At 35.1% G+C, this 27,664-nt stretch overlaps 5 protein-coding genes across 7 annotated transcripts in view; 3 read left to right on the top strand and 2 right to left on the bottom strand.

Moving 5' to 3' along the window:
- Positions 1-560: 560 nt before the first annotated feature.
- Positions 561-2,763, top strand: LOC129733311 (uncharacterized). The gene is made up of 4 exons (XM_055695080.1): positions 561-862; positions 918-1,847; positions 1,997-2,333; positions 2,389-2,763. Exons 1-4 carry the CDS (start codon positions 662-664, stop codon positions 2,436-2,438), a joined length of 1,518 nt encoding a protein of 505 aa, XP_055551055.1. The 5' UTR covers positions 561-661; the 3' UTR covers positions 2,439-2,763.
- LOC129733310 (uncharacterized) lies at positions 2,349-7,031 on the bottom strand. Its single transcript, XM_055695079.1, has 5 exons — positions 6,687-7,031; positions 6,526-6,631; positions 4,244-5,046; positions 3,370-3,979; positions 2,349-3,313 (listed from the first exon to the last, which is right to left on the bottom strand). The coding sequence occupies exons 1-5, from the start codon at positions 6,711-6,713 to the stop codon at positions 2,778-2,780; spliced, it is 2,082 nt and encodes a 693-aa protein (XP_055551054.1). The 5' UTR covers positions 6,714-7,031; the 3' UTR covers positions 2,349-2,777.
- A 3,986-nt stretch (positions 7,032-11,017) lies between these two features.
- On the top strand, positions 11,018-12,310 carry LOC129733315 (RNA-binding protein 7). The gene is made up of 2 exons (XM_055695086.1): positions 11,018-11,245; positions 11,305-12,310. Exons 1-2 carry the CDS (start codon positions 11,156-11,158, stop codon positions 11,842-11,844), a joined length of 630 nt encoding a protein of 209 aa, XP_055551061.1. The 5' UTR covers positions 11,018-11,155; the 3' UTR covers positions 11,845-12,310.
- Positions 12,311-12,320: 10 nt separating this feature from the next.
- Positions 12,321-14,771, bottom strand: LOC129733314 (cell cycle checkpoint protein RAD1). Of its 2 annotated transcripts, none has more exons than XM_055695084.1 (3): positions 14,558-14,771; positions 13,285-13,654; positions 12,321-13,213 (listed from the first exon to the last, which is right to left on the bottom strand). In XM_055695084.1, exons 2-3 carry the CDS (start codon positions 13,432-13,434, stop codon positions 12,416-12,418), a joined length of 948 nt encoding a protein of 315 aa, XP_055551059.1. In that variant the 5' UTR covers positions 13,435-13,654; positions 14,558-14,771; the 3' UTR covers positions 12,321-12,415. The 2 variants fall into 2 exon arrangements, with proteins under 2 accessions (XP_055551059.1, XP_055551058.1); XM_055695083.1 differs by lacking the exon at positions 14,558-14,771 and adding an exon at positions 14,332-14,502.
- LOC129733312 (3'-5' ssDNA/RNA exonuclease TatD) overlaps positions 14,641-27,664 on the top strand; it is a 32,527-nt gene continuing 19,503 nt past the window's right edge. The window contains exons 1-2 of one of the 2 annotated variants that reach the window (XM_055695081.1): positions 14,641-15,057; positions 15,832-16,015. In XM_055695081.1, coding sequence (XP_055551056.1) covers positions 15,055-15,057; positions 15,832-16,015 — 187 coding nt within the window. In that variant the 5' untranslated portion in view covers positions 14,641-15,054. Of the gene's footprint in view, positions 15,058-15,161; positions 15,300-15,831; positions 16,016-27,664 lie in introns of those variants that run through there. The other variant, XM_055695082.1, reaches the window with a different exon arrangement.

Genomic DNA, 27,664 nt, shown 5'->3' with positions numbered 1-27,664 from the left:
TAGCACGGAAAAATAAACTTAGGACTTAAGTCGTGTGCAAAAACTTTTTATTGAATTTTTTTTCCGCTCATATATATGTATGGAAATATGAATGTTACTATGGGAGGCTCTAACATAGTAAAACGTAATACTCGCCACATTCAGTCAATCTGGGTCGATACATGAGGGTCTCAACTAGCACGGAAAAATAAACTTTCGACTTAAGTCGTGTGCGCGATGTCGTTAATGATTATTATATTTATAAAAGAAATTACCACCAACATTCAGCCACAAAAATTTTTTGGTGGTTGCTTTTAGAGGGTAGATTCACAAATTAGTAAGGTTACGTGAATTCACCCACCAAGCCACTAAAATATTTGGTAATTTGACATGTAGGTGGCGCTGTTCATAGTTCACCTATTCGCCTCTAGGGGGCTAAATAAAATTTTAGTGGGTGAATATTTTGGTGGGTAAATTCACGCAAGTATGGTAATAGATTTTCAACGCGCACCGTATGAGCGAGTACGACTTTTTTCGTTTCTTCGAGCAGTTGCAAATATTTTTCAAAAACATCTGGCATCTCTGTTAATAAGAAGCTGCATACATTTTTGAGAAATTTTTCGGTGATAAAACTTCTTAACCGAAAACAAAGAAAATTAGGTTTCAGATTTATAAGCTAATTATGGATACTATTCAAGAAACATGGCATTCTATCGAACGGTTAGTTGGCCGGTTAAAACTGCCATCGCTAATTGAAAGCTGCAAAACCGTGTGGCCTAATAAGCTTGATGTAGAATTGTTGCTGCCGAAATATGAAGATGATTTATTGGCGCTTGGAAAAAGTGTTTCTTTTCTTTTGGGGCAAGCTCTGGAAGATATTGACGTAAGTAGCTTGTAGTTAACTGTAGTTACAAATGAATCAATTTGCTCAATTACAGCTTCAGGTTTTAATAATCGCATGCCTATATGAGTCGACGGCATTCATTTTGTCTGAAGAGCTTGATGACATCCAGAAAGCAATTAGAAAAGATTACGTTTGGGATTATGTGTTGAAGCTACCGGAAGCAAAATCGATTGTTGACAACTTATACAAATATTATCGAAAAGTATTATTAAGTGCAGACTGGTTCTACAATTTTGGTGACCTGACGAGTTTTTGGAATTTCTCATGGGATTTACTCGAACAGGAAGCTATAAAATACATTTACCTAGATCGAGATAGCGTTGATTTGATTGAAAAGGTGTGCTTCAATCTTTTAAGGTCAGATTCCACTCACTTGTGCATCAAAGGTGTAACGATCCTGGAAGAATGTATCCACAGAACACGAAACCGATCATTAGTAAACCACGAAGCAGTGTACAATGAACTGCTGACTCAAACTTGGCGTTTATTCGAAAATGACGAACGAAATCAGCAGATATCTATTGTGTTACTAGCTGCTCTATTGGAATGCGTCAGAATTCTTGAGGTGGATAAAAACCAGCTACGCAGTCTTGTCAGGGATTTTCGAAGCTGGGCTAAAACAGATAGTTTGATGGAGATATTATTGCAATGCTTAGAGCGTTGTAAAAATGTTAGCAAAACACTGTTTCTGTTGGAACAAATAATTCTCTTGTTGACGATTGATCACCCAAATATTCATATTACACAGTTCTCTGATGTGGATTCTAACAACAACGAAGACGAAACAAGTTCTGCTCTGCACATTACGGATGGCAGCAGCGAAATTGATTTTGCACTGCCAGATTGGCGGAGTAAAGCCTACGAATGTAGTAGCGGTCGTTTTCATCGCTGGTCTATAAAACTTTTGCAGATGATTGTTAAGGAGGTCGAGAAGATTGAGAATAATAATACTCTCTATTTTCAGGTAAGAAAAATCCTAATATTTTTTAGTAGTTTGCATAGCACACAAATAATTTTGAATATTAGGATTAATCATTACACATATTTTTGTTAATGATACCTTGCAGAGAATGAAATATCCAAAATAAGTTATCTTCTCTTTTAAATCCACAGTACCTGGCTTGTATTTTATTCTTCATTATTGATTGTCCTGGACTGGTATATAAAACAAACAGCGGAGAATCATTCAACAGAATTGCTCGGTTGCTAGTGAGCTTTCTAGAGAAGGGAGCCGAGCATCTAAAACAAATGGACCTACATAACCCAGTTAGTCCCATGTATCCAAGTTATGTGCAATTTTTCTCCGCCAGTGTCAACTCAGTAAAAGGATTCATGGAAACAATGATTAACAATGAAAAACTGAAGGATATTTGGAATAGTAAACCAGATGTTTTCTATGGTTTTGCGCAAATACTATCTTTGATTGAAATATCTAAAAACCACAGAATGGGTATGATAAAATCAGGAAATTCAGTCATTTTTATAACATTGTTTTATTTCTCTAGGTCTTGCTATGCGCGCCTGTCGGAAGGATGTGTCGAAAAAAACTGAATAATAGTTCACAAACTTCACAACAATTTTCTTTGTACAAGTATGTACGTTCATATTTGCTTAAACTTATACATTTTAATATATGCATACCGATAAGCTTTATTTGCAGGTAAATAAAGCGCACAGGGAATTATTTTTATGTATTTTGAATTTCCAACTGAAGAAAAGTATTTTCTTCGCCATTATGTTAAGTCCATGTTATAAGTATTGTTATGCTACAATATCAGAATAGGGTGAACAAGTTATAAGGGTAACAATTAACAAATCTCTCGGAATTGATCATCGAATGTAAAATTATAGTAGCTATATATAACTTCAAGAGATATTCCGATTACGAATGCTATTAGAAGAAATTGAACTCATCGTCATTATTGTTGCTCAAGAAATCAAAATCAACGTTTTGTTGCGGAGATCTGGTTGCAGGTTTTGAACCCGATTTAGGAGAATTTAAAAAATCGAAATCCATTTCGCTACCAGCACTACCGCCGCTTCCTTTCCCCTCACTACCATCCCGATTTATGGGCGACCCGTTCAACGAAAAGTCCAGGTCAAAATCACTGCTAGTACCAGCGTCTCCTAAATCAAGCGATGACGTACTACTGGTTAAACTAATGGCATCCAATGAGCGTTGATCATCTCGCTGATTGTCGCATTCAGTTGGAGAAACGTTTCGGGTTGAGTTGTCTGATTGAAACATTTTGCTGTCTGTTCTGGTGCTAACAACTTCTTTTTGTGGGAACTCTTCTTCAAATTCAGGTGCTGCTGATTTGGTGCAAGGACGCACTACTTTATCTAGCAGTACGTTTTCTGCATTTTGTGATACGCGTCTTTTGGGTTGCTGTTTCGTCTTTTCCTCGATTTTTTTCGGAATAACATTATCTGCAATCAAAAAATAAATTATGCAATGTAAGATGAGAAAGGTTATGAAGGTTTACCAGATATTTTCGCAATGGTTTGCTCTTTTTGATTCGGCTTTGATCGTGTCTGCTGGCAAACGAAGGGTTCAAACTTATGTGTTAAGTTTTTCGCTTCTGGTTGTGTTCCGGCATGTTTTGCTCGCTTTGTATCTCTTTGAATTTGAGTATTGTCATCCACTAAATTTTCAACTTCATATTGCTTCAATTTTTCTTCTTGGCTCGAAATCAAGGATCTCCGTACAGAATTTGCAAGTTCATCTGTATTTGTTGCATTCATCGATTCAGGTTGTGTTCTTGAGTATTTCTTTCGTTTTGTTTTTTGCATTGGAACATTGCATACTGCTGCACGCTCATTGTCTTCATGTATTTCGATTATATTGCGTTTTGCTGGTTTATTCTTTGGTGTTACAAGTTGTGATTTGATTTCTAAATTCGGTTGAAATTTGTTTTGAGGAGTAGATACAGTAACTGGAGGATTAGTGTTTTTGGCACAGGTTTTAGGATCTTTCGTATTTGCACAGGTATCAGTTATAACGTCATTGTGGGTTGATGCAGTGAATAAACCTTTATTTTTTGATAATGGACAAACTGAAACAATAGGAGTTTTCTTTCGAATATTGGAAAACCCCTAAAATAAGAAAACTTGGATTAGTATCTACTTCCTTTCAAGAATTAGATTATTTCTAGATTAATTATGATCTAGATTAATTAATTATTATCTAGATTATTGAAATCACTTTCTTGTTGAAATTCAGAATCTAATCAAAACAACAAACCAACCTAGATAAAACACAGTTTTGTTTTATTCAAAACTATTTGAATAGAGTCAGTAATTCTCAAGAAAAGTAGTTTTGACAAAATCTAACCCAATCGAAAATTTATTATACTTTACCTGAAACAAAGGACTAAACTTCTTTATCTTGTTGTAAATTTTTCTCGGTTTCATGTTTTCAGTATATTCAGGACGCTTGAATATGTTTTCATAGTTGCGTCTAGTTAACTCAATCTTATCGATAAGAGCTGGAAAATCATTTGGGTTTTTAAATGAATCTCGAGGAACATCAGCGTGAGTTATTTTCATAGGGGTGAGAAAACGTTCATTCATTTCTATTTCCTGCTGTTTCAAATCTTTTTCTTCCTGAATGCATTGCTGTTTGATATCTTCTTTCAATTGTTCTATTTTAGCTCTTAAAACTGAATTACTCTGTAGAAGGGCATCGTTTTCTTTTTCACGGGTTTGAATTTGCATGTACAATTCACTGATCTCTACAAACGTTGTCGTTATTTTTTTCCATTCTTCCTCTTCTGTCTCGCGTCGTTTCTTAAAAATATTTTTAATATCTGATCGCACCTTTTCTAATGTTTGATTTTCCTGTTCTCTTTGTTCTCTAGCCTCCAACAGCATAATTTGTGCTTTGGACTCCCGGATATGATTGCTTATTTGTTGATACATTTGTATCTGTTGCGTGTCTTCATCTATTTCCTCTCGCATACGTTCATGTTCTATTTCTTTGAAGCTTTCAATTACTTCTTGCTTGCGAATCGCTTTCATCGTATGCAGAATATTTTGATCGATAACACGTTGTACTTCTATTTTCAAATCAATAAGCTTGCGACTATAAATCTTGGTTTTTCTTGTCTCCTTAAGTATATTTGCACTGCTGTACTTTAGTTGTTCATTGAACTGCCTTGTATCTGTGAAAAATGTACAATTTTGGTTAAAATTGTTTATACCGTGACCGTGCCTAATTCTGCGCAGTTCCTAATTGTTGCGTTCCTAATGCGCAATTTTTGTTATACTTATGTTTTATTGTATTTTTTGTAACTATGAGCATATTTTATTTTCCTTAGATAAAATTATTGATTCTGTGTCAGTGGTCACAATAATATCAAGAATACATGCGAATAAAAAAAAAAATCTGAATTGTCAATACGATCAACGTCGCAAACACCTTTGTTCGTAGTAACGAAAAGACAACGTCAGGAAATAATTTTATTCATTTCCTCTTAAAACGAGTGCAACGATTTAAACAAACATCGTAGTTGGTAATAAAAGTTAGTATTAGTCATGATTTAGGTAAAATGAAATATTAGCTTACGCTAAGTAGCGCAGAGTACTGAAAAAGTTTTTTGTGTTCCTAACTATGCGCAGTTTCACAGAGATGAATTCTGGCAAAATTAGGCGGAAGCACATGCAATGTGATAAGAACAAAATGCTTGCAAATGTGGACAAGGTAAGAAGAGGCTTTTCTATACGCCGAGCCGCGAGGAAATATGGGATTTTCGAAAGCACACTTCGTGCAAAGTTTTCAGCTGCTGTTTAGTTGAATTCTGCGACGCGTTCCGGGAGGCCAAAAGCGTTCACAACGCAAGAGGAAGGCCGGATTGTCGATTGGATTTTTCAGATAGCGAGAGCTGGATTTCGGGTGGATTCTCAGAGGTTAAAGACATCTGTGGCACATTACCTTAAATCGATTGGGCGACCTAGTTTCGTTGGAACCCGTCCGCCGGCAGAAATCGTCAATAGTACTCCGGATGGTTGGTCTATTGAGAAAAATGTATCGGTGGCATGAGATTTTTTATGAATATTTAAAAAATGTTCTCCACCCATGGCTACTGCGATACAAGGTAGCTCTTCCCATTTTACTTTTCATAGATGGCCATAAATCGCACGTTTCTGTTTAGACCACTGAGTTTTGCAAGGTGAAAAGTAGCCCGTGAAAAGAAAAAGCAGTTAGTACAAGAAAAGCGCCAAAAACAAACATTAACGAAGGCTTCAAATGATGGAAAAACTTCTACAGAAAATGTTTAAATTACTTTCCTTTTAAATAAACAATTTTGTTAAAACAATCAATGTTATTTTTTGGCTGCGCAGAATTAGGAACAAAACTGCGCAGAATTAGGAACATGCTCAAGCAAGTGCGCAGAATTAGGCACCAAATAAAATTCAAAATTTTCTTCTCATACTGTTGTTTTTGGCTGTACATGTGTCTAACTTTTTTTTCCTGTATTTTCGAAAGTCATACAACATGTGGGACCTATTATTTGTTTAAATGCATGTAAAAAAACTGCGAACTAGGGTTCAACTTTTGAAATTGTCTTAACTGCGCAGAGTATGGCACACCTTCACGGTAATACAATGCAATTTCAGCTGGCCTAGGTAGGTGTACTTACAATCAGCAATCTTTTTGAAATCGTCTACTTCTCGTTGTTTAAGAAGTAAAATTTTTTGATGCTCTAGCTGTTCTTCATAGGACGGATCATCTTTTATTTTCTCTGTCTACAAAAAAACATGTCACAGAAAACAAATTCTAATTGACATTAATAAACATTACCTGTAAGAAATTTAGAAGTGGATCCATTGCACTTGTAATATTTTCACAGCAGTGTTATAATAAAATATCGCAGTAAAAAAACTGATTTTCAAACGCAGACCGTGTTTACTGTGATGAGCAGCTATCGGCCCGCTTTCCAGTCTTATCGTTATTCGTTAATTTATGAAATGAATAATTCCAGAAGAACCCTACACTAGAAATAGTTTAATAACCGATTATCAATGATTAATAAACGAGTATTTGCAAATTTTGAACATCATCAATGTTTGTTAATCGTGCGTGCGATTAATTTAACTTTTTAACTGAATTCTAGTAGCACCAGTAGCACGAATTGTTCAAATTTATCTATCTGTAACGGTACTTTTTCGCGATTTATCGATAATTAAATATCGCCCTTTTCGATATTTGTTACTTATACACGCTCTTTTGGTTTTGTTCTAAACTAAGTAACATTAAGTCAATTTCAAGCGACAACTTCGGCAGCGCCGCGGCACGTCCCGAAAAAAATTTACGATGTATTTTGTGGTGAGAACAGTAAATAGACCATATTTTTTATTGTAACCATAAAAAACATGGTATTTTTACTGTAACTATGCAAACGTTTTTTGTTATTACCATGTTTTAACAATATTTTTTGTTGTTGAATCTACCACCGACAATAATTTTACCATAAAAAACATCGTCAGTGACTTCTAAATGTATGGGGAAAGTGCCTGGAAAAATGCTGGTAAGATACATAACAACCCCCCTTTTTCATAGTAAAAATTCCAAAAACAATGTGTTTTATTTTTTATGAAAAACATAGTTAAATTATGGGAAAATTATGTACAATTACAGCAACTTTTTCAGGATACATAAGACTAGAGTGCCTATATATTATGCATTGAGTTGAAAATTGGAGTTGGCGACTAGCGACATTCGATTTTATTCTCATACCGTACATTATACATAACGTAGGAAGTAGTGCGCTGTATAGCGCATCTGATTTGCTATATAGCGCATTACTTCCGACGTTAGGTATAATGTACGGTATGAGAGAAAAATCGAATGTTGCTAGTCGACAACTCCAATTTTCAACTTAATGCATAATATAACTAGAGTGGCGCCATGTCTAACTATCTATCTATTTTAAAACTATTCATCACATTTAGGTAAACTCTTTAGAGATATTTATATGTTTCAAAAGTTCTATTTTTCACCTTTCCAAAACAGCCAAAATATAAGAAATAGGTTGAAAAATAACCGAATAAAACATAAAAATGTGAGCTAAGGTAAAAACAGGGTTTTGACCATAACTAATAATTTTTGGAGTATTTGAAAAATTTCAAGTAAACGCGCAAGTAACATTTGACTAAAGCTACAACCCACACTAAGTCACATCATGAGTTCTTGCATTTTTTCATCATTTGTAGCTCCGTGAAATAATTGTGCGATAGATGCCAAAAATTCTGGTAGCCAAATATTAATCGATTTTCAATTGATTCGGAATTGAATATACTTTTAAAATTAAAGTATATTTGTGGTTTGTTTCTTACAAAAATAGACGACAAATTTAAAATTAAATTGAAAAATTGCGTGAAATAGTCTCAAAAATTAGATATAAACTCAATTAACTCAACATGTTTTACGGATATTAGTAAATTAGTAGATATTGGAAGTTGTGGGTTCGAGTCCCACCTGCTGAACTATATTTTTCGTAGTTTCTACAATCATATTTTCAGTTAGTTTAATTTTCTATCTTCATTACTACATTTACTCCTTAAACTAAAATTAAAAAAAAAGATATTAGTAAAAACCTGTATATATTTTGAAAGCTCTATTTGTCCTCTTTCTAAAACTACTTAAATATTGAAAATCGGTTGATAAATGACGGTGTTAAAAAATAATATATGCGCTGAGGTCCAAAAAAACATATTTTGACCATAACTTCAGATTTTGGGGGTGTTTGGAAAAATTCTAGTATGAGCGAATGTTTTACTCAACAAGACCTACAACCTACACTGGGTCACTTCAGAAGTTCTAAATCGCCGTAGCACAGTGTTATTGATGTTTCGATAGTATCGGTATCAGACCTGCAATTTTTTTTCGAAAATCAATTAAATTCTAAATTTTAGAAAGTATCGATACCGGTACTCATCTCTCGCGGTGAGTATCGATGCCAAAATACTCGATACCGCGACCCCTAGTATCGTTACCGTTGGTATCGATGCTAGTATCGCCCATCCCTACAATCAACGCACAAGTTTAGTTTCGGATACGCTTTTTGCTTTTCATGTTTATTTTGTTCACAATTTCGATTTCGCCTACTTATCCAGAGAGTTCTCCAAGCAAGATCTCACGAACATTGGCACCATTGCAATCTAAAATAGTGTGCGTAGAATTCATCTCTGTTTATTTTTTGTTCGAGATTCTTACAGCTAACAAAAATTCTTACAGCTAACAAAATTCACACTACACCGCATATTACCTGATATCAGGCGATTCGTGCTATCAAGGCCATATCACCATCCATATTACCTGATATCCCATACAATCGAGCTGTCAACGGATATCACCTCGGCTACATGCTATCGTGGATATCATGTTCGAAAATCAATAATAACCATATTTCAAGCAGTTGGCAACACGGCCAACAGACATTTGACGCAACCCTACAAATTTCGCTCTTCGCGTTGCATGCGAGAAAAAAGAAAGGTAATATTTTTGCTATTTTCATCCCGCACATGTTGACAATTGCATATGAGAGTTCGCGTTGGTGCGAGCCAACTCGCTGACATCTCTATCCTAATCCCATTGCTCTTGTTGTCTTGTTTTAGCTTTGACCTGTTTTTGTTTTCTTCTATTTTCAATTACCAAAGCAAATGGCAAATCATATCAGCTGACTCTAATGTGAACGCTCAAGGTGACATCCGATAACTTCTGGCGATATCAGGTGATATCCAGCGTAGTCTGATTCAAATGAAGTCAAATTTCGCTTTTGACTAACGTAAACAACAAAAAGGGCGCATCCCCAATTCTTTGTTTGTTTTGAAATAAAGTAGATTTCGTCTTAAACAAATATGAAATTTTTTAATAGTTAGAAAAGAGATCATTAAGGCAGACATTGTGTGCAGCAGGAAAGGCGAAAAATAAACGAACTTGAAATATGATACAGATTTGGAAAAATATACCGCATCCCGACGGGAAAAGGATATTATATTGTTTTGAAGTTTAAAGGTAGATAGTTGGACATTTTATATAGTTCTGGTAAAATCTCTTTTTGTTTGCAGCAGGGGGGCATTATCTGTCAAATATAGTGTAACCGTGACCAAACATATTTGGCAACAAGGCATCTATTTGTTTTGATTTTTGTCGTTTTAGTCGAAGTAAAATTTAGTAGAATTGAAATGTTCTTTTTAACGAAATTCGAGAAATCGCGGAAAACTTTTAATAATAATGCGTTGCGTAGTGAAATATTGTGGCAGCAGCCTGTATTTGGCGAAAAGTGATGAAGTTTCATCGCCATACAGGTAGTCTTTCAAACGTCATGGACCAACAAACTTCATGGACCAAAGTTGATATATGAATTTTGACAGTAGTAAATCCCCTCTGGTTTACAATTTCTTTATTCCACTGTGTGCGGGCAAAACTGCCGAGGAATAATGAAACGTCATCGCCATTTAAGACGCAAGTAAGAAAGAGATGCCAGATAATTGTTTACGAATTTAGCACGTGCGGTGGTGGGTTGAAGCTGACAAATTTTGCAGTGTGCTTCGAGCAGCACGGCAGGTCAAAACTGGGTCAAAATCGAGCGAATAAAGAAGGGTTTTGACAGCAGTTAGTGCGCTTCCAGGTCAAAACGAGGTGAGCTGGTGAAATAAAGAAATTCGCTATTAGATTTGCCCTTATCACGAAGTACGCCAGAAATACAAAAAAAAATGTTATGTTGGATGATGGGGTGGAAGCAGGGGCCTATAAACGTCAACTTTTTGCCTACCAATCATAATTTCATCACGGCGGTAATATTTCATTTCAAATGCTTACAAAACATATCTTATTCATTGAAAGTGCACGTTGTACTGAAAATAAATGTTGAGCTCTTGTTTTTTCGCATCTAAAACGACATTTACTCGAAATAAGTCTACCGACAAAATGGGACGTTTACTCTATTTCACTTGTTTTAGGGCAAACAAACCAAAAAGTGGGTACCAGAAACGCTGGTACCAGAATCAATGAGTGGTAGATGGAAAATGTATGGAGTTTGACAGCCACAAGAGCCCTTGGGTGAAGCAACAAAACGCTCAACATATCGATATTGACAGTTCTGCTCTTCTTGTGCACCCCTAGTTCGGTCTGTTTTTCGCGTTTTCTGTTTTAATGATAACAAAGTAGACATCAATTTCACTTTTGTTGCATATGCATATATTTATAATATAAAAGGCGGGTGAATAATTATTAGCGATCAATAGTTGTAGCAGTATTTTTTCAAAATGATGAGTGAAGAGGACGAACGAACGCTCTGGTGTGGAAATATTTCGGACAAAGTAACAGAAGAACTGCTGTATGAATTATTCGTTCAGGTACACGTTATCCCTATGAATCAATGTCAAAAGTTAAACAAAGTGTTTACACATTTTAGGCCGGCCCGGTAGAGATGGTTAAAATACCAAAAGATAACGACAAGCGACAAAGATCATATGCATTTATCACATACGCGCATGCAGTTTCTGTAGAGTACGCAATAAACATCTTCGACGGTACCAAATTGTTTTCTAGACCGCTGACTTTGCACAAGAAGAGTAAAAACGGAGCAAACTCATCTCCAGCGCCTAGGGGAAATCCAAGAAATCAAGCAGGAGCCAATGCGGTCGAACAAGGACAATTCTGTGATCCGAACATGAGTCCGGCCACGATGATAGCATTGATGACTCAAGGAAATCCGCAAATGTTGGCTATGCTGGGGCAAATGCAGCAAAATCCACTGCATAATAAAATGAGTCGTAATGACTCGAGATTACACCACCAGCAGAGCCATCAGAAACCGTATTCTAGAGGCGACAACCAGGCGTATTCCAGGGACAGAAACGACTCGCCACAATTTTCAAGGGATAGAAATACAAATCAACGAGGAAATTACGGTGGTCATCAACGTAGAAGTGATTATCGCGAAAGAAGATAGCTTTAAAAGCAGAAAGCTTGATTCAGATTTTTTTTTAAATGTACAAATTTTATGTGTGCTTAAACAAGTTGCAGATGTCAGTTTAAACAAAATTGTCCAATCCAAAAATATTTCAATTTGCAATAATGTAAAGATACTGAAGAACTTAATACCTGGGAACTGGAACAATTATCTCCTCAAGTTTGGAATATTTTTCAATCAATTGTTTTAAGATTCTGATAAAACAGAAACCTCAAAGCTGAAATACGGATGTTTTATTCGATTGAAAATCAAAATCTTGACACACATAGTATGAGTTTTGTGTGCGCTGGTGTGTAATTTTCAATTCAACCATGGCCGACTTGATATTTTTCTTCGACAGCATTAGTAAGTTTTGTTAACAAAGGTTGAGTATGAGGATTTTAAATAGATCTCAACTAGGTTAAACATAAACTATCTAAACTAAATAAAATCGAGATAATTGAAATTGACCTGAGTATTACTTAATTTTCTTTATTAACGTAAAGTATGGTTCAATTGTGAATATTCTAGAAGTAGAAAGTGTTATTAACAATAAAACTTTCCAAGAATTTTATTCGTCTGCTTCATCTGGAGTGCCTCCATCATCACATTGTGGCATAATGAAGTATTCAACGAATATATCAAAATTATCTGGGTTGGCGATTTTGACTTGGATTTTTAACAACCCATTCTTGTTAGTATGCAGAGAAACTTGCGATGCCAAAGCCAGTGTTCTCATCACTAATTTGAAGTGAGCAAAATTATAGCGGTTGTTACTGGTTCTGGAGCTCTGAAATGAAATCAACATGTCGCTATTATCTGTGATCTCCACACATGATTCTGTGCTGACTTCTCCGAAGGTGGTTAATTTGAAATGGGGATTATTGGGTGATAAAAACATCTCAACTTCATCACAATTTTTATCGATTTCACTCAATAACAAAAAAAATTCTGGTCCCTTGACATTTACTTTGCTACAGCTCTGCTCATCTTCCAAATCAAAATCTACGATTTCGAGTGGTTCCATAGTTTTCACCGAACACTCTGTTACTAAATCGTCATCTCCGTGATGCTTTTGAATTACCATCAGGGGGGCCCCTTCGCCTTTGTAAATTATCTTCAAATTGGAATCATAACCGCTTCCGATGAGTAAACTTAGACAATCAGTAAACGCTTTCAAATTAAGCCCAAACGAAGCCACCGGTTCTTCTGCATCTTCGGTTTCGTCGTTTGGCTGAAGCTTGCGCTTCCGTTGGGCTATTTTGTATTCCGAAAAGCAGCCACGGGTTACGTAGAGTGCCGCCTGAATAGTTTTAGACTCTTCGACCACTATTTTCACGCCGTCGGTACTCAGCTGTACGGTTGAATCCTGTATGAAAAAAGTGAATTACTACTAGCAAAAAACTTTAAATATACTTTTTTTACAAACTTTATACTCACATCAACAAAATTAATCGCTTTTGCGACATTATAGAAAACCTCGAACTCATTCAGCACTGCCGAGAACTGAATTTGAGAGAACTGCGATTGTGTCAGCATTTTACGGTCCCGGATTAATCCTTTCTCGTACAAAGGTTTTGTATTTAGCATCTAATGAATGCTCTTTTGTTTGGTTGTTTGTTTTTACAAGCACGATAGATGCTTTGTAGGATTTGAATATTCTTCTGCAGGTAAGTGTTTTTCAAATCGTTTTGAGTTTGCAAGTACTATGTGTAGGAAGGACTGCTAGGGTAACACATATAGGTATATACGGCAAACAGTTAGTTGCATCCTCATTGATATGGGTCTTTACAATTACAGTTCTGCTTTACTGAAAAAATACGAGAATAGGTTGAAGCAGGCTGTTTAAGTTTCATTTTTCAAGTAGTTGCTCTTGATAGAGTTGGTGAATGAAAGTGATTATTTAACGTGAATTCATCTCTACCATTATTAGATGTATGAATGAATAAACAATTTCGAAAATAATCTCAAAAGATTTTCAACTTTGGCGGAAAATAATTTTTCTGCTTGTATAAACCAGTTTTTTTTTTATTTAAAAAAATCAAATATTGTTGCAAATGTATGTTATATTTGCTGATATGTTGTATACCAATCTATTCAAGGCAACATTACAAACACAGACCGCATTGTTTGCACACTCTAACAGCCATTTCAAATTTCACACTCTGAAATGGCTCCATATTTACTACTTCGGCACCAAGGACACAAGGGAGTATTTCTCGTATAGTGGCGCCAATATAGCAAATATAAAAGTTGTAAGTGTCAAATTAGTTAGGAGTGTCAAATGAAGAGGTGTTAGTGTAAATACAAAAGATGCAAGACGATTTTTATTGTAACATTTCTTTTCAAAGTGTTCTGTTTGTTTGTTTGTGATAGAAGCGGATTAAATAATAAATTGAACTTTTTGAACAAGAAATATTCATTTTTGCTCTCTTTTATGGGTTCAATAGAGATTGTTAATGCACTGTAAATAGGTGTTGCACAAACCTGTATTTTTAACTTCATTCACTGACATGGAACATGAAGAAAAACAATGCGTTTCATTTTCATGTAACACTATTGAAAAATTAACACATTCAATGTTTAACAAATGAACAGCGAGAAAGGGAACTTCGTGTAAAGTGAAATTTAAATTTCATTTTTTTTTTATTCTTGACAAGCGACATGGGCCACATATATCAATAAAAGCAGCATATACATATAAAATATACACCTTAGTTTGTAGTGTTGTCCGTATTCGTATGCCTGCCTGCAGTCGTCGTTGATGCATGTAGTTGAGAGATACCCATCAGCCATTCAGTCGAGCATGCTGCCACTACAAGTCGCCTTACCACTACGGCACGGCACGGCACGCAGTCGGCCAGTTAAACTTCGACGCAGAGCAAGACAAGAAGACTGACGACTGTGACGCGACAGATTTCTAACCCCACATCCATATAGCCACTAGTAATAATAAAGTTAGAATAGAACGAGTATCGCGCGCGGTGATATAAGTGCGATAAGGTATACGAAAAGTAAATTCCGTAACACCGTGCGTTATCAAATTGAGGCCGTTGTGTTGGAAATCGAGTGTGCTTGAATTGAATGGCGCTATTTGTGATATGGAATGCTAAATAGTTCTAGCATGCAGAGGCTAAGATTGTCGAAATAGATAAGTGAGCAAATGGTTGAATGAATCAATGCAGCTGTTCCGTGCCCTAAAGAGGGTTTATGGTTAGTTGGCAAAACGCGAATGAAATTTGGTTTTTGCAACATCTGTGCTGTGTCCCTGATCTCTGGACTCAGGTTTGTCGGTAAATTTGGATCGAACAGCGCTCAGGATTTGTTGGTGTGGTAGTGCGGTTATATAGCAGTCAGAAAGTATCATCGCAATTATAAACATTTACTGCGGTTGCAGTCACAGTCGCGGCCATCGTCGTGCGCACATATTGAGGAGAACAATAATAAAACCTTTGGTATGTCAAACTAAACAGTACCACAAAGTTTGCTCCTGCAAATGATGTCTTGTATGATTCACAACAGCTAGCCGTTCTGTGCAAAGATTCGACTTCATGTGTGTTGAATACTGAAAAAATATATGTGATCGCCACCCGCCCCCTCATTTTTATGTACCCTTGAAGATGAACATAAATGAGTCCTACATTCAATCTGAATTTCACCTAAGCAGTACAAGCACAAATCATTCTTTGTTACAGTTCGCTTTATCGCTGAAATACTACGTATGTATGTAACAAGGAACTTGGATTGTAGTTAGAACTCATAACAGCGAGAAGAAGCTGAATAGCATTAAATTATACAGATAATTGTTTTTTCCAATTATTCAGAACTTCCTTTTTCATGGTTTAATTTGCTCGCGTTAGTTTTACATTTCTCAAGTAGGTAAATAGCTTAACATTTGACTGAGACCACATTGCGCTTGAATTGAGGTCCTGACCAAAGAATAAATTTTTACGGTAGTAAACTATTGTGGCGTTCAACATATTACAGTTCAAGAAAGGCCTACAATTTGCAAGCACACTTGAAATACGAACGCACAGAATGGCGGATCATAACGAGGACGAGATGAAGCACTGCTACGAGAACCTGATCGTGGTAGATGTAGGCGCTAATCTAACCAACAAAAAGTACATTCGTGACCTGGACTCAGTGATACAGCGCGCAAAAGATTCGGGTGAGCATAAATGTTCAAGTTTTTTTTTTATTTTTTAGTTCAGAAACGAAACAGGACAATTTAAGCGAGTGACATAATGTACCGAAATCGATTTAACACTGTCTCTTGCAGTTTGGTCGCCGGCTATTGGTTTTATATAAACGTACCGTTTTGATTCAAACTTCGAACAGACTCAAACGTCGAACACTTTCCAAGAAAAATTGAATTATTATAGCTAGTGTGATAAAAAGAATGATTATTATACATATACCATTTCGTTCCTTGGAAAGTCCTTCACCCAGTGATGTATAGCTCTTTACTGTAGGGCCACTTCCGGGCAATCAGCAGGCGTTGAAAAAAGTGACAGTCAGTCTTCAGACGATTTGCCTATCTATCTCTTAGCGATTACGTTAAAGTGTTCGAAATTTGAATCAAAGCCGACTTCTAAATTCTCCTTGTTTTCATGTACAAAACGTGCTTAAATCGATATAAATAATACTTCATTGCAACAACAATAAAATAACCAACATGCTAAATCTTTAAGATCGATGAGAAAGTTCATTTTTCGTTGATTTTTCAGTTACATCATAGCTTAAGTGTTCTAAATTTGATGCAGTACGGTATAAACGTTTATGTACGAAATTTCGTACAACCCAACATTTTACCGAAACTTCACATTGGCTGTAACCTACACGCTCGTGAAAAGTAACACGGCGAATGAATTAGTTTTAATTCAATTTCATAAGTTGCATGGAAACGTCAAAAAATGAATACCGCATTTGGTGATTCTGTGTAATTTTTACACTGATTTTAGATTAATCTAGAATAACTTATTTTTGAATTTACCACTACAACTCAATTTTGAGTAACAAGCATGAAAAAACGACACCATTATTTGACACGAGTGAAAAGGCGGCACCATGATTCAACATTTGTGCGCCATTATTTAGCCTTTGCGGCCGTGTTATCTATTCTTGTGGTTGTTTGAGTGATTCCAAAAAATGAGAAAATCGCTGGGAAGGTGGTCACGGACATTTTAAAAAGCTTTAAGGTACTTATATAAACTTTTTTCATTATTCATTCTAAAGAACCAAAAGTTTTCAGGTTGTTCGTGTCATCAGGAAAATTGTGGGAGAGTAAAATATCAAGTGATGCATCACAAAAAAAGAGCAAAATATACTTAAAAAATAAATATAATTAGACACCGTTCAGATTTTGTTTGTTTTGTTCTGACTGTTACCGGCACAAACCTCCCTCTCTACGCTAACATCGCATTTCAAACTGAGTGGTTTTCAATTCTTAAACTGAGTACTTTTAAATTCTGAAAATGGTTAGTTTTAAATTCAAAAATGAATATTTTTCTATTCAAAAATTTGATAGTTTCAAAATCTAAATCTGTATAGGTTTCAATTTTAAAACTGAGTAGTTTTAAATTCAATAAATGGATAATTTTGTACACATAAACTGATATTTTTTAAGAACTAAATGAGTTTTATTAAACACAAAATATGAGTTCAATTGTATACATCATTCTGAATAATAAATACACAGTATTTGCCCATACTATGGTTACACAATTTTGAATAACAACAGAGTTACTCAATTTTCGTGTTGTTCCACTTTTTATGAAAATGAATTGTTTACTAATCATTTTTGAATTCATTTTAGGGAGCGTGTAACGGATCTGAATGATTGTTTGGAATAAATGTGTAATTTTGCTCCGGCGTAGGGTTTTATCCTTAAAATGTATTACACACTTTCGATTCGCAATTGTATTCGAGGGTAGCATTTGTAAGCGTTCTTAGATACAGTAGAAAACAATTTGGACATACTGTTAGTCCATTTGAGCTGCCATTTCATTCCCCTTTATTTTTTGCAGCATCCCGAGTCACTTTGTCACATTTTCACAGTTTTCGACAATCAACCAATGCGTCTCGATTGAACGGAATTGGGAGAATTAGTCTTTTTCAATCAAATTCACCACTTTGTCACTAGACCTTTCAGCTATAATAGGGGTAGCTTCATTAATTTTGCCATAAAAACATAGGACCTTTGTGAGCTCTGAAAAACTAAAGAATGCGTGATTTCACACACTTTCTACTTGTATACAATTCTGAATCCGACTTGTAGCCAGATGCCAATTCTCTTACCAAATAAAATTTTTTTCAGCAAACTTGTTAACAGAAATGTGCTTAAACGTTGTTAGGGGCTTCTCCTCGAGTAATGGGGTTGAAAAATTTTAAACCAGGAATCTACGCCCTAAACGATCTTCACGTTCGGTTTTTGTTCATCAGTAAGCCTCCTTAGTCAGTATTTTGTTTTCTTGAACATCACCGTTCATCTTTTTATTGTCTTTTCAGCTTTCTGCCGTCCTATTTGTCCGCGTTTGCCTTTTTTTTCGATCCTTAAACCGAATGTATAGAAGTAGTTTAGTTCTCAGATAAATCTAGAAACAAAACTAGACTGATCGTTCACCCTTTTTGCAACTACCAATTGCCATCGAAAATCCTTACGCTTACTTCAGTTTAAATTACATATATATTTATTTTAATCTTTATTTCTATCGAGTGCTGTAGAACAGGTCCTACAAAATCGATGCCAAATAGTACTTCAATCAGTCGTGATACTGTTTTTGACACCTAACTTTCAATCAACAGCATAATAAATTTCAAAATAACGAATATACACGTCGTTATAACGATTTTTAAGTGAATTGAAAACAGCAATCATTTTTTCAATTACTGGGCCCTGACAACGACACGCAACACTAGTAACCACTCAAAACACTCGTATACGTTTAAATATATAGAAATCGAAAGTTTCGCTCACGACTTTTTGTACTTATCGGTCGCTGCGATGAACTCATATTCATACTTTTCCGGCTTAGCTTGTTGTTGTTGTTGTGATGAGTTTTCATTTTCGCCCAAAGTTTGTTTATTCGGTCGTTCTCCCATACGAGTGTATATGATCGCATTTCTAAAATTAAACAGAACCGATCACAGCCAGGATCGACGCGTTGTTAAAGCTAAGCGTGCAAAACAAGGCGCGGACACATGCTGGTGCTGCGTTCATTCAATGGATGTTAATTTTTTTTCGGTAGAGTGCAACGAAAACCACATTTTTTTCGTTTCGGACTTGCACGCACGACAATTATAGGTTAAATATAGTTGATATTGGCTCTGGTTTTGTTTTATGTCAAAAATATCTGCGAAGTTCATTGCAAAGTTGTGTAATCTTGGAGACGTACATATACTGCTTATGACCGCATAATTGTACAGGTGATGGACAAAATGATTGAGACAGGCAAAATTGTCTCATTTCTGAAATGGCCATAACTTTACGAAGAATGAATCAATTTTGACGCAACATTTTTCATTTTATTGGAAAAGTTTCCTATACGTGGTCAACGGATACCGGAAATGTTTCGGATTTTAGGTAGTTGTGTCAAAATGTACATTATTGCATCGCGTGGAGCTTTTTCTCACATTTTGTTTAATTTAAGTTTATATGTTGCCAATAAACTAGAATTCATTCCGAGTTAATTGGTACTCAGAAGATGAACCTAGCAAGGAATCATCGAGATATGAAATATTTAAATATGGGTGTTGTTTTTGACAGATTTGTTTGTCTTGTTGAGTACAGTTTTCGTTGGGCTGGCAGCATCCTCGCAAAATTCAATGGAACTTCGTGGTCGTAACGATCTACTGAACCAAACAACTTGAAAAAGTATCTGTTCTACCATTTGAAAGGTTTGACGTACTTAAACCTTTTTCTTATAAATCAATGTATCTAAAAAAATGACGAGAAATAGAGAAATGTTTTTAATGGATAACTTCTTGAAAATCAACTGCACATTTATTTGAAAATATGAAAAAAACGAAGGAATTGAAAAAAAAATCTTTTTCGGTTTTGGGAAGTTCCAACACTGAAAAAATCATTTAAAAACAAAAAGTTGTTCTAAAATACCAGTTATCTCAGATTTTTTTTTGAAAATAATTACATAGACAATTTAGTTGCCTGAAACTTCTTTGGACTAACCAAAGTAGGCGTTGAAGGAAAAACGAGGAGTTTCTAACCAAGATTTTTTCGTGTACACTAAGGGTTTTCTACGCGGATTTCGGAATTCACGCGGTTTCACAATGCGGTTTTCAGAAAAGTCGTTTTTTTACGCCGCATGTTGTATTGGTTTTTCGCGTTCAAATCGCTTATTTAGAGTGTAAGATGAGGAATATTCACAGACTTGGACTAACATTTTTAAATTTTTTCTTGATATCCAGCTCATTTCGCACAGGGAAATAACACTGCTATTGATTCTTTTTCGAAAGTAGATAGCAGAAATAATTGAAAACCCTTAGCAAATGGAGCTTTTTGTACGCGGATTTCCAAAATTTACCCGTTTTTTCACGCGCTACGTATCCCACGCTTAAAAAAAACTTTTGTGTACTATGTACCCAACAGAAAAAAAACTGTTAAAAATAACACCCATTCTTACAAAATTCATATCTCAATGGTTCCTTGATGGATAACGATATTTGGGTACCAATAATCAAAATCGATCTTAGATTTTTTTGAGGTTGTTGAAGAATCTATTCGAAAAATTGAAAATCGGGGTGGAAAAAATCGATTTTCGATCGGAGACCGACCAACTCTAGTCCATACATTCCGTTTTTCACCCGGTTCCGGCTTGGAGACAACCGTGCCAGTTTCCTCGTTTCGTTTGATGGTCCTGTACACGAATACTCTGCTCAAATTAAGTGTGACAGATTTTTTTCTGATCTGTATAGGCAACATACACATTCCAGCAAGATACAAATACTTGATTTGTTCTCTACTTGAATCCATTGTAATTTTCCTCTGAAAAAGTGAAGCACTGACTTTATCACTTACAAGTGAATTATAAACGCGTGTCGCAATTAACACAAACACAGATGATTACCAGGGTGGACTCCCGATGCGAAAAGAAGCACTCAAATGTGTGTATCATTTTCACGGTGACACCTTGTATGGATGGAAAGAAATGTCCAATGCAATTCAAAATTATTTAGTTTCGTACTACTTTTTGTTAAACGCAAACTCAATTGATGCACCGTGTGTTTCAGCGCATATTCACCTGCGGGAAATCAATGTGAGATCCATAAAGTACCGCAACTTTTTGGTTTTATTGAGACACGTGCATTTGCCAAAATTTTCTGAACAAAAAATGGCTATCACCATTTCCATATGCTTGATTCGTGTGCTTGTCCCTTGATTCTCTAGTACGAAATTTATAGAAAAACTTCGGATGCATTTGGTGGGATTGGAATATGCATAGAAATTGGTTGTGGTACATTTTTCGTCATATTCATCTTAGGGGAGTTGTTTTCATGGATTCAAGGTTAAGGTCGGAAAAAGTCAACTAGATTTGTTAAAAATTGTATATTGCATTCTAAAAATTTTAAATTCCCGCTTAATTCCAGGTTTTCCCGGTCAACAAATAATATTTTACCCGGTTTAAGAATGTAAAAACCAACTAATTTAATAACGTTTATTTGCGTTTATTGCTGAGGAATTCAACACGGCCTATCGTGTAATTCGTGTGTATTCGACGAAGTTTTTCTAGATCTCTAGGAGCATCTTTTTATGCAAATAAATTTTTGATTATTTCACCTGTCAGCGAGATAATTTTTTTTTTTATTTACTAATCAAATCAAAATGAAGTTTGCAGCAAAATTGCAGACAATCTTATGTAGAAAAACTTTGCTGAAGACACTTTGGTTCTATCTCCTGAAAAACGACCACATAAAGATAGTTTTATACACAAACTTTCTGAAATGTTCTAAAAATTGAATAATACCAAATAACCTTTTCTGATGTGATTTTAGAAGCTAACTATGTCCTAGACATTTTTATATATTTAATAAATCCTTCATTCTGCCGAACATACCTTGGGCAAATTTTCAAATTTTTCATAGGGTTTAGGACATTTTAGATAAAAAAATGCACTTTTTCAAATTAAAATTTCTCGAAAAGCAGCAAAAAGCTGCAAAAACAAAAGTCTTCTCTCGAAAGATGGGGATTAGTATTAGCTTCCCAAGTGGGTTCACCAGTTTTTTTGCAGTCTCTTAAAGACTTGAGCGTGGGTGAAAAAAAATATTTTTTTGGTTTTTCGGCGTTTTTTCATGTTTTTTTCTTCAAAGATGTACAGAATCGAAACGATTTTTGATTTTTCATTGAAAAATACGAAAATCATTTAAATTTACGGCACCACGGATTTTAAGCTTAATGAGTGATTATTTGAAAATAAAATAAAAAATAATTTTTCATAAAATTGTAGATTTTTTAGGATTCAATTTGGAGTCTTCTCCAAGATTTCTTTTTCCTCGTTTTGCGGCAGACTGGGATTAGCTATTTTCAGCTAAATTTGTATTTTTCCCATTCCTGACTTTATTTTCCTCTCCCCAATTTTGAATTGATTTGACATTAAAATGTTATTTATTTCAGAATATTTACTTTTCCTGTTTTATCCTGTTTCAACATTCATTTTGTAATCTCTTGCAGGCTTTAATAAAACTGCTACTTTTAAACAATTTTCGCCTTCCTGGTTTCAATAAGAAACTTATTTTATGTTTTCTGACCTCGCTACTTGGATTTCAGAATTTTTAACGAAATTTCATTTACACTAGCTTGAATTTATTGTTTTTATGATATAATTCATTTTTTTAAGTTTTTTGGCCTTAAAGGGTTTTTGCTGCAAGCACCGGTTTTGTTATTTCTGACTTCAAATTGAAATCTGATTTCGGACGACTCCGGCCTTTGAAACATTTTTATCGAAGAACTTTAAGAAAATTTGAGTGTATTTTTTATTTTTCTGTAGTCTCTATAAACGTTTCACGGCAATTAGAGGCTGAATTCCGTGTGAGGGTCATTCAAAATAATTTTCCGGTTTCTTGTTGAGTTTTGTTGTGTTTTTATAAGGATCTCATAGTTTTGTATCATTTCATCATTTCTTTTCTATTTTGAAGTTTTATGGTCTTAGGATCTTTTAGGTGTCTTTTCAAGCTCAGATTAAGATTGCTGATAATATTAGGAGGACTAATTTGATACCATTATTATCCTTAAGTTTCAGGTTTCCAGGTGTATTTTTCGCTATCATTCCTAGATTTTATTTTTATTTGCGAATGTCTTATTGATTTTCAAGCAATATATAATATAGGCTCTGCATTCTCAAGCCTCCAAAATGTTATTTCATGAATTTTGAATTAAATAAAAAATCATTTTCGTTGCCGTTGATTCTTTGAAATCATTTTCTGACATTTCTGGCCTTGAGAAATCTTCATTAGCGATTTCAAACTTCAGTTATGATTTTGATTACTTCCGCTAATTTTCCGTTGGCCTCGTTCTGTACAGTTGTTGTGCTAATCACCGCCTCAGAAAATCTACCGATGGTGACTAGGACTGAATCTGGACCAGTTTGGGTTGGTTGTGAGTGGATCACGCTATCCAACAATCATCGACAGCTACGCTACACTCAAAATAATTTTCACGTCATAACTACCGGAAAAGTTATGTGAATATTTTCCACTGTCATTTTCACGTAGATTCTACGTGATTGTCATTTGAGTTCATCATGATCTGGTGAGATGATTTATCCTATGAATCTTATACAGCAGACATAAGCATTTTATGTGAATTTCACGTAGAATTCAACTACCGGTAAAATGGAAAGCATTCGCTTATCTGCTAGCTACTACGTTTGATACAACGTAAAATTTCCAAATTTTGTTTCCCCAATTCTTGAAAGACGGCAAATAGTTTTTAGAAATTATAGAAATATGTTGCTTGATAAATCGCACGGCCATGCAAAATCGCCGATTCGTAAATGAATCAAAGGACATAAAATCGGACAAATATTACGACATTTGCCGGCGATAACTATTGTAAGCTGCAACTGTTTATGTATGGGAAACTCCTCGACCTTTGAACTAAATCTGTGTGAAACCTGTAAGCTCAAGGCTCGATGTGAAATTCGTACGGTTTTTCGAAAGCTCACTTATTGGCAAGCCGTCGAGAAATTCTTTTTTATTTTCAGAGACTGAGTTAGACAACAGCTTCGCCATTTTGATTCCTGTGTATTTTTACATAGAGAGTTCACGCGATACTTCTTCTATGACATTCTGTTTGACGTTGCCAAGTTCACGTAGATACTACGTGATAAAACATAGTATGCATGTGATTTTCACGTAGATGTTATGTTTGTCACATAAATCATGCAAAATGACAGAAAATGAATAAGTACAGGAAATTTCACGTAACAATAATGTGAAAAATATTTTGAGTGTAGGCCAACGCCTTTGACACAATTTTTATAACGCTGGATAAAAATTATTCTTGGCTTTTCAGGCCTTCAAAATCTTTTAGCGATTTAAAGTCTTAACCTTCCCTGGGCCTTGCTGGTGTTTGCTAGCAATTTGTACCCTAAATTTCAAATCTTGTTTTTTTTTTTGAAAGAATATTTTCACATCAATTATGTATAGTTCGGTACATAACTCTTAAGCATACTCGGACATGAATAACATTATCAGATGTTGGTCCAGTAAAGTTGTATTCGTTTTGAAGTTTGATCGGCACTCACGAAGCTAGCGCTAGGATCCTATTGACTCTAACGGTCGTCTCTCTCAGTTGAGATTCTAATACATATGACGACTGGCGTGTTATTCCAGTATCTTACGTCGAGACCAACTGGAAGGTTCCTGGAACCTCTCAGTGTTTGTGAGATGGCAGAAAATGTATACCGCGTTGAATTAATACAACAGATCCAAACCATGCTGGGCACGAAAAATGATGTTTAAATTCAACATTATATATTTTCCGGTTTGGTATTGAAATTCCCGGTTTTTTCCTGGTTTTCCCGGTTCGTTTTCAAATTCCCGGTTTTTCCCAGTTCGCTGGCCACCCTGATCTAGACAGAACTTCATCATTTTGTTCTCTACTTCAAAGCAATGATGTATTGCAAAACTTCGGAATAATTTTTCTCGTTTGCTAGTTTTCTACACGCAAAAGTTCGGTCTTACGCAGCCACTGTGTCCTCTAGGTTCACACATTTTCTGCGTTATTAAATTGTGTGTGTGTGTATACAATTCATCTCCCACTGACCGGCAGTGCTTTTATGGAAAAAACCTATCTGCATCCATTTTTTCAAGTTAACATGTGTTTTAAATTTCTTATATAATAGAATAAACAGGTGCAAACATTTTTAGTCCTGGAGATGAAAGGTGATAGCTCTAGTGTTCATCCAACGACCTATTTCAAGAATGCCTGGTAATACACGTACATTCCGAGATCGTTTTCATAAACACTAAGCCCCGCATGAATACATTTTTACATCTATTAGACATAACATTGCATTCACACTTCCAAACTAATTTGCATTAGTGGCTCGTATTTTATAATAATTGATCATATGCATTTATATTTCTTCAGTGTATTTTTAATGATCTTACCAACCTTTCCTTCTCCCCTCTTTCTATTGCATATCAAAGTTTTTCGTTGAGTATGGTTGTTTGTTTCTTTATAAAACCAGACACCAAACCAGACCTTTTTTCCTCTCATTCTGATATATATTTAATAAATCTTTTCTCCTTTTACTTTTATTTAATGTGCCTTTTTTCCTTCTTTAATCCCTTTCCTTTTTTTTAAATTCTGTTGCAATATAATTTCATTTTATTTTATTTTTATTTAATAAGTTTTATTTTATTTTAATTTTAATTTTAATTATGATATTACCATTTTGGCAAGTTATTTTCATTATGCTACTCTTCAATTCCTTATTCTGATTCTTCCTCACTGCCCTCTGTGTTGTAGATCTCCTTTGCTTTAGCTTTTAGTTTCTCTTTATCTTTGGCTAATTCGATCCAATCTTCTTCCCTTAGCTCTGGTATTTTGCTTTGATCTTCTCTCACACATTCGTTCCACGTTCTAGCCGGTCTGCCTATTTTCTTCTTTCTACATTTAAATTTTTGTGCAACTTTCAATGGATGACCTGTTTGCCTTCTTTGAATATGACCCCACTATGCAATTCTCAATACTCTTATTTTTTTAACTGCAGTCTTTCCATCTAGTAACTTCGATAACTTTAGTCTTCCTTTTGGTTTGTCTTTACAGTATTTTAACATTTCTTTCAGAATTTGCATTTCACATTTACTAATAGATCTCCTATTCCTCTTTACTAGTGCCGAAACCTTAAGTCCATATGTTATAGCTGGTGATATTACTGTTTTGTATATTAATTTAGCCAGCTGCTATGTTGGTTTGTATCTTTTCATGATTCTATAACAATTTTGCTACTGCCTATTGCCTGCGCACATCTGTTTTTGCTTGTTTGTGGTCTATCTAGTGTCTCGGTCAAAAATTATCCTAGATATCTCATGTTTTTAACCACCTTGAATTCTTCATTACCTATTTTTATTTTTTCCGGTATTTCTCTCTCATTCATTGGTTCTCTGATTAATATTTGGCTTTTAGTGTGATTTATCTCTAGTCCAACTTTTTTTAATTCTTTTCTTAATAATTTAATTATGTTTTCTATTTCAATTGTTGTGTTTGCTATTATTAACAGATCGTCTGCGAAAGCTAGAATGACTGGTAGTTTTTTTGTTTTTTAATTCTAATAGGTTAATTTCGGGATATTGTTTTTTAACCTCTTTCAGCACTTTCTGAATAATGAGTGTAAAACCATACAACAGCGGACATCCTTGTTTGATCCCTCTATTTTTGATTCGTTCTTGGGTTCTTACTCCTTCCCATAGCACACTGGTTTTCTCTGCTGTTATTGCCTGTAGCACTCTGCTTATAATGTGGCCCGGTACTTTAAGTTCTTCAAGTATATTCTCCACCTATGTTTCAAATTTATCTTCTTTCAACATTAATACATTATAGATAATATGTTACTTACTGAAGATATGTTTACGTAGTCAAACGCTTTTTTAATATCTAAAGACATTAACACTATTGCATTACCACTACTCCACTTTTCTTCCATGCACCTTCTTGCATAAAAAATCTGGTCCTCCGTTGATCGTCCTTCGGTAAACGCCGTTTGGTGGAATCCAGGTTCTCCAGCATATTTTTTTAGTTTTGTCGCTAACCATTTTGTGTATATCTTATATCCCACACTACTCAAGGTTATTCTCCTGAAATCTTTTGTTTCTTTTGCTCCTTTTTTCTTCGGAATTGGTATTTGTACCGATTGTTTCCATTGGTCTGGCATTTTATTATTTCTCCATACTTTTTTAATTATTCGGTATATTTCTTCTTTGCTTTCTTCATTGCAATATTTCAAATATTCATTTTTTATCTTATCTAATCCTGCTGCTTTACCGTTGGCTAATCCAGCCATTATGCCGTAGATTTCCCTTTTGCTTGGTCCCTCTGTTACTTCGTCTGAATCTGGTCTTATTTCAATTGCATCCCCTTCCGTTAGTTCTAATTCCTCGATCCATTTGTTTAACCCTATCAAAGGTTTCCTGGTTTCTTTCCTCCTTATAAACTGTTTTAAATATTTATACGATCTTCTAATTCTCTCTGCCACTTCGTAATCTTGCAATTCGTGGTAGAATTTAAATATTTCCTTTTCATTATGCTCTTTAACCGCTCTCTGATATTCATGCCTCCGTGTGTTAATATCTTCTCTTA

This window comes from Wyeomyia smithii, chromosome 3 (assembly GCF_029784165.1).
Source record: "Wyeomyia smithii strain HCP4-BCI-WySm-NY-G18 chromosome 3, ASM2978416v1, whole genome shotgun sequence".
In the NCBI taxonomy this organism is placed as follows: Eukaryota; Metazoa; Arthropoda; class Insecta; order Diptera; family Culicidae; genus Wyeomyia; species Wyeomyia smithii.
Note: the sequence above shows the minus strand (reverse complement) of the source record. Positions and strands in the feature narration are given on the sequence as shown.